This window comes from Falco rusticolus, chromosome Z (genome assembly GCF_015220075.1).
Source record: "Falco rusticolus isolate bFalRus1 chromosome Z, bFalRus1.pri, whole genome shotgun sequence".
NCBI classification, from domain to species: domain Eukaryota; kingdom Metazoa; phylum Chordata; class Aves; order Falconiformes; family Falconidae; genus Falco; species Falco rusticolus.
Genome location: NC_051210.1, coordinates 16,695,904 through 16,707,817, shown reverse-complemented (window position 1 = coordinate 16,707,817; position 11,914 = coordinate 16,695,904). Strand labels below are relative to the sequence as shown.

The following is an 11,914-nucleotide window of genomic DNA, read 5'->3' as shown; positions in this document are numbered from 1 at the left end:
CATCTGTAGTGGCCTGGTCTCCTGTGCTGCCAGTATTGGGCAGGTCTTGGGGGTGTAAGTGTGACAGATGCAGCGGAGGGAGGGGGTTCCTCTGCTGGGGTTGTGTCCACTGGCACCAGCCTAGAGTCCCTGCTGTGAAATGGAGGCTGGGAGAAGGGCTGGAGGCTGGGGAAACGTGGAGAGGCAGCGGAAATCTCAGCACCTCTGCTGTCACTGTGGATCTTCTGCTGACCAGCGGCAATCAGGTATGTGTGACTTTGTTAAAAAGGGGAAACATGAATGGGAGAGGTCTGAATGCAGCCCTGTATGTGAGAGCTCCCAGCAGGGTGGGATCCTGACAGCACTAAACGCCAGTGTGGTGGGAAGGAGAAGCAGAGGGGAGACGATTCAAAATTTCCCTGCAAGACCTTCCTGGGCTTGTGGTTGCTGAAGTGTAATCACAGAGTGGGGGGACAGGCCTTTTCTTTCACTAAGTGAACTACAGCTAACTTAATTTGCTTGAGCACAGTCAACAGTGCAGGGGAGTCTGAGCTGTGCACTGGAGAAACAACGCATTTTAGCAAAGGCACTTCAGATTGACTGGGATAATTACCCTAAATGCAAGAAAAATGCAACAGAAAGCGCTCCAGGCCCTGGCCCTTTGCTGTGCACATAACACCTCAAGGGGCTCTGGGGCCTGTAGCAGATGGAGGCTGGCTGGGCGAAAGGAAAGTGGACCTGGTGGTCACATGAAAATCCCAATATTCTCCTCATGTCCTCACTGGGCTTTCTATGAAGGCTGACCTCACATCAGGGCTCCATTCTCCTGGCCACAGACGCCTAGTGAGCGGCCCCACTCTGCCATGGTGCGAGAGGCTGTGCCTGGAGTAGTACTGGTAATATTGGTGGCTTTATTCATGGAGGAAGTGAGAATGATTCTGGGCTTGGCAGGAAACATTCATTTGGGGGCGGGGGGAGGGGAAAGTCACGTGTGAAAAACAGTTTTCCTTCTTAGGTCACCCCTTTCATATTTTGTCTTCATGGAGGTTTTCTCCACCCCTTCCCTTCTAGAGAAAAGGCAAAAGCAAGCCCTGCTTGAAGCAACCAGCCTTCCCAGCGGAGCAGATGTCCCCGCCACTGCAGGGGGGAGACTTCAACACACCAACGCTACCAGTAGCGCTGCGGTTCGACGCTGTTGGGAACGAAACTCTCACCTCCGCGCTTCCAACAGAGCAACACGTTCGTACTAACGATGCGCCTTCCTCACCTGCCGCGGGCATCGCACCCCGGGTCCCTGCTGCCGGCGGTGACGCGCCGCCACCCAGCCCCCCCCCCCCCCCCGCCGGGGCCGGGATGCCCTGTCCCCCGGGCGGCACCGCCACTTCCGCAGCCCCCTGAGGCACCTCCCACCGTCCCCGGAGCCCGGCGGCCGCCCTCCGACACCGCCCGGGGATGGGATGGGGTGCGCCCCCCGCCGCAGCACCCCCGGGGGAGGGGTGTCCCCGGGGCCGGTGCAGCCGCCGCCTCCCGCGGGTCCCCGCGGCCGGTGCTGCCGCTAGAGAGCGCTGCCGCACCGCGCGGGGCGGCGCAGCGCGGGCGGGCCGGCCGCGGGGCGGGGGCTCGGGGCGGGGGCTCGGGGCGGGGGCTCGGGGCGGGGGCTCGGGGCGGGGGTTTAGGCGGCGGTGCAGCCCCCGGAGCTGCCCGCTGGGTCGCGGGGCCGGTCCCCAGGTCATGGCTCTCGGCGTTTCCCACTGGGAAGTGCAGAGCTGCTGCCTTGGGCACCTGAGCGTCCGTGGCCCGTTCTGACACCGGGTGTAGTGGTAGCTGTGAAAGCGCAGCACCAGAGCTGCACCGTCAGCCCCCAACCTAACATTCTGACAAACAAGCAGTAATTTCCAGGGCCACTACAGAAGTCTGGTGCTTCTACAAGTTACTCGGAAGATGGTGTGTACAGAAGAGGGTTGAAAAAAACCAGTAATTATTAAGGCTGCAAAGGTCAGATCACATTCGGCACAAGGTGTGCCTTGGTCTCTTTGCTCTGCGTTTTCTGTGTTTGGTCAGTGCAAACTTCGGGCAGTCTGAGGCAGACCAAGGCACAGCCGTGCTCAGAGCCCCGGGTGCACCCAGGTGGGCTTTGCATTTCAGCCGGTAGGCTGATGCAAGTGTCCCCCCTGTTTGGTGAGAACAAGCCCACACCTGGAATGCTGCACCCAGCTAGGGTAATCCTGTGCAAGGAAGGCATCACTGTACTGGAGCCCAGCTGAGGCCACTGAGAGAGGGAGCTGGAGCATAGGACAGGCTGAGGGAACTGGGTTTGTTCACCTGGAGAAGGTAAGGTGAGAGTGGAGTCTAACTTGCACTCCTAAGGAGGGTTACAGAGAATATGGAGCTGGGGTCTTCTCTGAAGTGTGCTGTGATGGGGCAAGAGGCAAGGAATAAAAGCAGGGATGAGGGGGAGTCTGTTTGGACATAAGGAAAAACCTACTCCTCTTGAAAGTGTGGCAGCCCTGCTGGGATGGGGACCAGAGAGGGAGGATCTCCAGTCTTGGAGATGGTCAACACTTGGCTGGAAAAAGCCCTAAGCAGTCTGGTCAGAGTTAGCCATGCTTTGAGCAGGTGTTGTATTCAAGATCTCCAGAGATCTCTTCCCCCTTTACTTTTTCTACAGTTATATGGTTTCCTGCTGAAACAGGAGAACAGGCCAGCTGGTGGAGCATTGCTGAGCCCAGCTGGGCACACAGTTGCCGTGCCTGGCAGCCCTGGTTCTATTGGAGAGGTATTTACTCAAATGGCGAATGCAGAACAGGAAGTGTCACAACTAACACGCTCTGAGCAGGAAATGGTGGCCAAAGAGGGAGTGGGTATTTGCTGTCACCAGGATTTACTGCTTAAAGTCAATATTGGTAATTTGACCAGAAAATTTTCTTATCTCTGCTAGAACAGCCTCCTGTGGGCTGGAATGGCTTTTCATTGACCTCTGGTGGCCTCTGGCTCTAAGTTGCTTGCCCACTTCTTTCTGCCCAGACTTAGAATACTTCATTTCTACTAAGGACCAGGAAACCCTCCTGACTCAAAGCATCACCCATGAGCAACAGCCTGCCACAAATCATCCCTGACTTTCTGCAGTCAGATACTCATTTCTTTGTAGAATACTCATTTCACAAGAGCTTTTTGAGAAGCAGGAAGCCAGGGTGCACAAACTGAACCACCTTTTTTCTCCCACAGAGCTGTGTTTCCTGGAAGAATATTGAAAGGCAATTGGCAGTGGACAGAGAAGAGTCTGCTCCTCCTGGATATGGTGTCAGCTGCCCTCTCCTTAGCTGTCCTGTCATGGCTGTCAGCCCTCAATATGGCTCCCCACACTCTGCAGGACATGGGGACAGGACTTGTGGCCCTGCGGCCCTGCAATGAGCTCACAGCAGCATGGTCATCCCAGGCCAGTTGACATTAACAAATACAAAGCTGAGTCTCACAAGTGAGGAGACAATCATAGTGGTCATACTCACTGCATATCACAACATGTCTGCCTTGGTCTGCATGGCTCAGGTAGCAGGTCAGAGCATCCTGGAAGAGCCTCACGCAGCCCTTTCACTGGTACAGTGCAGCAAGGAGGAGAGCATTGTGTTGGCCAGCTGCCTGTGCTGTCCCCATCCCTCAGAAGCCATCTCCCTGCACTCATCACCTGCTCTTCACCATCAAAAAGGCTAAAGTAATTTGCAGGTCTCTGACTGCCCCCAGCCCTCCCCTTCCTACCAGACCCAGACCATACTGTCATTCCAGAGGGTGAAAATTTCCTTTATTGGATGCTCTGTTAATGGCCCTGAGCAAAGAAACCTCTCTGGGGCTCCAGGAGGAGGGAAGGGAGGGAGGTGTTGCATCGCATCTGCAGAACAGCAGCCTCCCTCCCCTAGACACAGCCACCCTTGCCAGCCCATCCCCAGCTCCATACAGACATCAGGACCAACCTCAGAAATGCACATGGACCTCCACAGCATTCAACTTTACACCTGAACCCCTTCTACATAAGCAAGAGCTCTGTTATCTGTACTCTTGTCAGAGAAAGAAGCTGTGTTGCAAATGAAAGTGCTGATAAGGAGGGCTTTATCTTTCCCCTGGTTATTTTGTGATAAGATTTGTTGCTTGCAGGCACACCTTTCTCACTGGCTGCCAAAGAAGCCAATTAGAGTGACAGCAGCTCTGAGACAGGTTGCATGGTACCCACCTGTACCTTCAGGGTGACTCCAGGACTTCACGGCCACCAAAGGCATCTGGAGACTCATTGTTACTGGTGTCAGCGAGATGTTACATCTGCTGAGACACAGAGCTTGCAGGGCTCTGGGACAGCAGCAGTGGCAGCAGTATCTCCAGAGCCAAAAAAAATCCATGAATTCCCCAAACTGAGGGTGACCTCAGGGCCTGGCCAGCCCTGTGCTCTGGGAGAAGGCCCTTGGTAAGTCAGATAGTGGCAATAGAGACCTCCCCCCCAAGAAGAGAAAGACCCTCTGTGTCAGGATATTACAGGAATGTAAGAGAGCCACCCCCTGTGCCACGCACAAGAGAGGAGGCCATAAGACCCAAAATGTCGAAGAGAGAGACAGCGCCCCATTCCTTCCTGGCTTGAGGAGAAATCCTGTGTGCGTGGTGGGACAGCCAGGGACACAGCAGCTGTGCAGAGTGGCTCCTGTCTTTGCCCCAGATAGCATTCCCCTGACAAAAGTTCAGCCAAGTTTCAGCCTGTCACACTTGGCTGTTTTCAACCATCTTTTGTTTGCCTAATGCTGCAGCTCAGCAAGGTTGGAGTGAGGCTGCCCCAAAATTGAAAACTAAATGGTTTCCAGGCTTTAGGAAAGCAAGCTGCTTGCTGGGGAGGAAAACAGACTGTGAGAAAGCCCTTCGGACTGAAGATAATAATGCAAGGGCTCATAGGGGTTATCGGGTACAGGAAAAACCCCAAGCTGGGTAGCTCCAGTGAGCCAAAAGTGGCAGTGGGTTTCAGGTTCGCAGTCTTGCATTTCTGCAGATCAGAAATGCCTTTCAGAGACATGGAGAGATGCTGGTCTGTATGTTTAAACTGCAGTGTGGTGGGGCACCATGCATCCCTCCGTGAGACCACCACCCAGGTGAAACAGCCTGCTGGCAAGAGAGGGCAGGGGGGCTCAGGAGCTGCCAGCACTCCACTCCCAAAGGACTGCCTTTGTGCAAGCAACTACATTCTTCCTCATCATAACTTGAAAGAAGCATGGAAAGTGGAGTGACCAGGAAAGTGTAAACTTTATTGTTCACAAGGAAGGAGCTGGCTCAAATCACTCAGCAGGACTTATCAGAGTTTGTCAGGCAAGAGTCAAAACATGGAAAAAAAAGAGATGATTAAAATAGAACATGTTTGCTGTAATCATTATCCTGCTGGTCATTTTCCAAAGGAGTATTCAAAGCTTCTGGTATTTCTGCTTCTGCTGGTTTCACCACCTCCTCTTCACCTATAAGGCATGTAAGAGACGGATCATTTCATATTGGGAGGCTGTCATGCGTTACCCCTCTATACCATGCTAAATCCCCTGTGGCCAAGCTCCTGCACTTGCCTGTGGTATTAAGTAGCTCCTGGTGGCCTGCCTGCCTTTCAAAGCACATGGCAGTCCCAGGGGTTGTGGAGGGGAGTTGGAGAGGGTAAAGCCCTGGGGGGTGGGGTGGGTAAAGGCAGGAGGCAAATAAACACAGCCCTGATGCTTGCCCCATTTCAAGATCTCAGGGCTGGGAGCTGGACTCTTGTGATGTGCTGCAGTCAGCCCCGGTCCCCAAGACGCAGAATTGTTGTTTTCCATGGCACATGGGCATTGCACGCTCTGCAGTCAGAGGCCTCTTCTTCTCCCCTGGCACAGACATTGCTGGAGATGCATTTATTGGGGTGAGAGGATGCTCACCACCTCTGAAGCAGATCCTGGGTTTTCGTGGTTTTGAAGCAACCTGCATGCTTGGCCCACTGACCACTAAAGTAAATGTGCTTTCTGGTTCCCAAGCCAGACTGGCCCAAGCTGCATTAGCTGTAAATGGATTTCCTGAGCCCTCATGGCAATCTGCCATTCAGACCAGTTTAGTGACCTCTGTGCCTCAGTCCTGGCAGGTTTCAAAGGTGTAGTCCCCTGCAGACACACACCTCTCACCCTAGTGGCCACCTTCTCTCCCCACCTGCCCTGGTGTCAGCCCTGGAACTGGGTGGACTGTGGACAGAATGTGTCCGATCTTTGGCTCTCCAGCTCTGGCCTCAAGAGACCACCTCTTCTTTCCACAGCACCTCTGCCCTAACCTGGCTCTTGACAGAGCTGCAGAGGTGTCCTTAGGACAAGGAGCTGTTTAGGACCAGGAACCCCAGACCCCGTGCCAATGACTCTGCTGACAGTAGTGGGCTTTCCATCACTTCCCATGACTTGGAAAGTGGTCTCTGCTCCTACAGCCCCAGCACACCCACCGACCCTTTCACAGCTACGCAAGTCACATTTGGTGGGGTAAGAACCCATGCCCTAGTGGTGCTGCAGGCTGGTTGTTGATAAGGTGGGCAACCTTGGCTGGCAGTTCTCAAGAGACAGCACTGCACTGTCTCCCAAGCCCATTCAGGGACAGCAGCTCTCCGGAAGCTCACCCGTGGGATCCTGACTCCTGGATGCCAGCTTCCCCTCCACTGCTCCTGGTTGCATCCCACTGAACAGGCCCTGGATGGTCGGCATGGGTGGCTGTTCTTGATACACTGGCTCAGGTGGTGCCAGCTCAGATGGTGCTGGCTCAGCCTTCTCCTGTGGGTTGGGCTGCGGGTCTGGCTCCACTTCTGGCTCCAGGCTGGGCTGCATCACCAGCTGGCGGCCCCGTCCTCGCCCGGCTCCTCTGCCCCTCCTTTGCCGTTTGCTCTTCTCCTGATCCCTGCCAGAAGATTTCACAGGGGTGAAGCGTTGGGCATGGGGCAGAGGACTTTCCCTCCTGCCCTGAGGCCACTTTGACAGGTCCTCTGCTGTGGTCTCAACCAGTCCATCCCAGCAGGAGCTGCACTTGTGCCTTCCTCTCCCCCAGCCCCGCACAGCAGCCTTCTGTGGCCACACCAAGGGGCAGGAGCCTGGGCACCAAATTTTTCCCCAGCCTCACACTGTGGTTGAGGATTGCGATTGCTTGCCACCCAACCCACCACCTACATAATCCACCTCGCATCCACCTCTGCCCTTCAGCTCGTGGCCAGGCCTTCAGCAGCTACCAGCTGCAGGTCACTTTTCCCCGCTGAAGACTGATGGGGCACAGATCAGCTCTGACCCTGTACGAAGATGAAGGGGCTGGGCTGCCATGCCTGGGCTCAGGTTAAGGGCATCAAGAAAATGCCTTCACAGCATGAGCAAGATTTACCTCAGAACCCACTGAACTGAGTCTTTCTCCTGGGCTTCTGCTTTTCTTTTCCGGAGCAGCTCCCGGTCTCTCAAGCGGCGGGTGATGATGACATCTACAAGGACAAATGGAACACTAACATGACATCCTGGCCAAGAGATAATTCGATCCCTCCTGCCTGTTGACAAGAGCACTGATGCGAGAAGCCATGCTGGTTTTGTTATGAAGCAGGTCTTGATACGAAACTGCTTGGGTGCTGTATTTCCAGCTCAGCCTCAGTAGGTAGGACCTGGTGACACACCACCCAAAGACCCCAGCTTCCCAATTTAGTTACACTAAATTTCTAGTTGCAGTTTTCTTCCTGCTGCTGCAGCCTTGGGGTGACTCTTGTCCAACCTACTCACCACTGTAGGGACCTGGAGCCTGATAGAAGCACAGGGCAGGCTTTCTATGCCGTGAGGACACCATGAAATCCCTTGGCCAGACATCACTACAGGCTGCAAGATAATTCATTGTGTTTGCTCCGTTGTTACTCTTTTCCTCAGATAGCTGCAACTGGCCACCACTGAGATTAAGATGATTATCTAGCTAAGTAACTAAGGAGAAAGCCGTGCCCTGCAGAACAGCCAGCCCTAGAACGGCACAGGCTTTCCCATGCACAGATGCCCATGTGTATTAGGCTGAGACCCTGTAGGGGATGGTGATCCCGTCAGAGACCAGGACAGGGCTAGTGCACACTGCTGGGGGTAAGGATCATGTCCCAAAAGACTACACAAGCAGCCCCAAGGTGATTTGCAGCTATGAAGAAGACCACAGCAGGGCTGAAGACAGGGTGACTCATGTGAGAAAGCTCCAATGCTGACTTACCATTTGAGCAAGACAGTTTACCTACTGCCACCAGGAGAATGAGGCAGATGCCTGTCACCCTGTGCAATGCCTTCTTAGTCCAAGGTAAGTTGTGTTCATTTTACTGGTGCAAAGGGCTCCAGTTGCCTTCCTGAGGCAAAGACATCTCTGCCATCTACGCCTGGGTGAATGATTTCCTTAACTTCATTGAAGCCAGCACTGAACTTCCTTCCCCATGTCTTTGTCCTGACAGACAACATCTCTGATGATGTGGCAGTAGGTCTTGTGGCTTCTGATCCAGCCAGCCCTGAATTTTCTAGCTTGGACTCCAAGCTGTGATAATAAAGACCTGGCTTAGATCAAATAGCATGAGACTGCTCCCTTGGGACAAAGGGCATTGTTCAGGAGCAGCAGCTTCCCTGGGGCCTGGAGGGAGAGGGGACTCTTACCACGCGTACACTGAAGAGGTCACAAAAGTGCTGGTTTTCATAGTTCAACAAAACCCACACAATGAAAAAGAAAAACTATGACCTGCTCCTTCCAGATGTAATCAGATCCAATTCCTTTCACAATGAGCCTCAGCTCACACTAAATTATTAGGTCAAATCAGTGAAGAATGGTCATTTTGTCATTCCCTTGTCCAGCTGGGAAAACTGGCAAGGTGAGAAGGACTTTAGAGGCTGAGCTGGGACTACAGCTTTTGTATCCCAGACATCTGTTAAATTCAAGAAAAACAACAGCTCAAGACAGAAAAAAACCAAAACAGACAGCACGAGCCAAACTCTACCCAAAGATCCTTACACAAGACACTTCTGATGATTAATAATAATCTTGCAGAAATTTAGCTTGGAAAGGATTTCAGTTGGTCTCTGTTCCAATGTCCTCATCAAAGCAGGGCTAACTTTAAATTACATCAGGATGTCCAGGACCTTCTCCAGGGAAGGTGGAAATACCTGAAAGCCCACCTCTCTGATCTCCGCACCACTCTCATTGTGAATTTTTTCCCCTTTCTATCCAGCCACATTTGCGATGTGGACCTGGTGCCTCCTGTCCTTTCCCTGTGCATCCCTAAAAGGATCCTGGCTCTCCCTTCTCTGTTAGGCAGAGGATGACCACGATGAGATCTCCTTTTCAGCATTCTCTTCTCCTGGCTGAACAAGCCTGGTTTCCTCAGCCTGCCCTTGTATGTCACCTGCTCCAGCCTTTATCAGTCTTGGTGGCCCTGCACTGGACTCATCCCAGTCTACCTTTGTCTTTCCTGTGCTGAGTCATGCAAATCTGGGCATGGAATTCCACATGCTGTCTAACTACTATTAGCCCCAACAGCCACCATCACAACCACAGAATAAAAAATAATCCTACTTTCTTTTGTTGCCTATTAGTTTTTCTTTTATTTTTTTATTTTTTTATTGCCCTTTTTTGTATGGTAGTTCCAGGGGCCGCCTTTGCTCTAAGCACAGTAGCTTGTACTGTACAGGAGAAGCCATACAGGAGAAGATGGCTCCCCTCCTAAAAAAATTCCAGCCTAATCAAACCAAAAAGAAAAGGCACAGCAGGCTGCAATACAGCTGTGAAGGCCACATGCAATGACAATGCCGGAGTATCTCAGTCATGGCAGGGGCATCTCAGCATGACAAGAGACAGTGTCAGCCTCTGACATGAAAAATGCCTCACTTGGACTGCACAACATACAGCCAAGTAGACATTCCCCAAATGGGAGGCTGTTCCCTGATGTGAAGCGGTATCAGAGACAGCAGGGCACAGCCAGCAGGAGATGACTTTGCCATCCACATAGCAAAAGGCAGGAAGCTGCCTGGGAAGATGAGGTTAAAAGTATAAGGATCTGCACAGGGCTTCAGTTTAACTACTGAAGTACATAAACCCTTGCACATCCCTTTGCAGCTCAGGTAACTTGCTTTGCCTTTCAAAATGTCTTGTGAGCCATAAAAGCATTTTTAGCTCCTTGCAATCAGTTTCCTCCCCAGCCCATCCTAAGCAAATTGTTTTGCACAGGTAGCAAACATTTCTAATTGGTCCAAGAGTGCATTCCTACAGCTGCTCCAAAGCTGTCTGTCACCTGCTAGCAACTAGGCAGGAAAGATCACAGTAAAACATCTGCATCCCAAAGAAAAAAAATTATTTAGCAGAGGACACAAAGATACAGAGATGAAATGGAAAGAAAAAAAGTCCATCAAGCTAAGAGAACAGTGAAACAGTATTGCCAGTCTGCAAACAGACAATATATGGATGCTGCCTGAGGGACTTTGTCTGAGTTGAAAAGCCTTTGTAACCTTTGTGATCTGAAAAAGGATGCAGAAGCCATATATATTTGCAGTTAAATGTGCACCCTTTATCCCCCGGGCATAAACTGGTAATTATTAACTCCTTTGGTGACAAAGATCATTCTCTCCTCTCTCCAAAAGCTCAGGTTAGGAGGGGTCTTATCATTACCTGGCACAGCATACTCCTCGCGGGCTGCAGAGGGTGGCAGGGAAGAGTCCGAATAAGCATGGTCTTTGCCTAAACTCTCCATTGCTCTTTGCAGTTTTAAATAGAAAGTAGCTTAGTCCCCTGGGAACAGCATCTGGAGATACTGGTGCAGCATAATGAGAGCTTGAAAAAAATGCAGACTGCCCGCCCAAAACCTCTTATCGGGCCAGGCCACTAGTAGGGCAATAATATTCTCCTTATCAGTGTGCAAAGGTGTATGAGTCTTTGCCTAGGATCTACTGTGTGGATTGCAAAACATGTTAGTGCTTTTATACAGTAAATAATTCCACTTCAGATAGGAAATTTACAATTACTGCTGCTAAACTGTGACTCAGATGCCCTCCTTTACAGTAGAGAAAAGCTGCATGGTAGGGCAGGGTGCGGCACTGCCTCACTGCTGGTTTCCAGAATGAGATGCCGGGAGGTGGTGTCCATCCTTGAAGACCCCTTGCGAGGTCTGAAGTGGGACGTATGCCGTTTGAAAGGTATTTGCATAGGACCCTAGCAATGCTGGCAGGAAGGGACCTCCACCTCCACTCCAGCCCCCCTCAGAGCAGGACTGTCCACTGCACGAGGTCAGCGCAGCTGTGGTGTTGTATGCTTTGGAAGCCTCTAGGGGTGGAGACTAGGATGGATGCCAAATTCATGTGACCTGTCCAAGGGCTGTATCACCTTCCTGGGAAATCTCAGACAGAATAATGAAACCATACCTGGACTCCAGCCAAGGGCCTGTGCATGCTGAGGACTTCCCAATGGCTCATTGGTCCCATATGTGGTGGATCGAGGCTATGAGCAATGCACTTCCCTTATGAAACAGGATGGCAATGGACAGCCCCAGTAAAACCAGCGGGAAGACCCAGCTGGTCACTCGCTGGTTGCTCCTAACTCTCTGTTGCCCATCACAGCTCCAGACCTGCACAGCGAGCAGGCTCATGCAGCCTCTCTGTGACTACTTTTGGGCCAGTATAGCTGAAAAAGGGAAGCTTTTGCTTGGTGCAATGGCTTTGATCCTGAGATCCTGCTCCTGGCTCCCGCAGTCTGCATGGCTGGGCCCACGGTCAGTCTGCCTCAGTTTCCTGCATGTAAGATGAGGTGGCAATCTTGGCCTCCTCTGCAAGCTGCCTTTGGAGTTTCTCATACCAGGGTAGCACCAAAAAGCTTAAGATTATACCTGTGTATAACAATTCTGCTGGACTAGGGACACCACTTTGGCTGGTTTCTAACACACTCAGTGCCAGAG

General features: G+C 52.2%; 1 protein-coding gene and 1 long non-coding RNA gene across 2 annotated transcripts; one reads left to right on the top strand and one right to left on the bottom strand.

The window, feature by feature from the left end:
* The first annotated feature begins 992 nt into the window (after positions 1-992).
* On the top strand, positions 993-5,339 carry LOC119141623. The gene is made up of 2 exons (XR_005101996.1): positions 993-1,218; positions 3,205-5,339. It is a non-coding gene; the product is annotated as an uncharacterized LOC119141623 (long non-coding RNA).
* HEMGN (hemogen) lies at positions 5,232-10,816 on the bottom strand. Its single transcript, XM_037374097.1, has 4 exons — positions 10,636-10,816; positions 7,360-7,453; positions 6,614-6,888; positions 5,232-5,456 (listed from the first exon to the last, which is right to left on the bottom strand). The coding sequence occupies exons 1-4, from the start codon at positions 10,715-10,717 to the stop codon at positions 5,347-5,349; spliced, it is 561 nt and encodes a 186-aa protein (XP_037229994.1). The 5' UTR covers positions 10,718-10,816; the 3' UTR covers positions 5,232-5,346.
* Between the last annotated feature and the right edge of the window lie 1,098 nt (positions 10,817-11,914).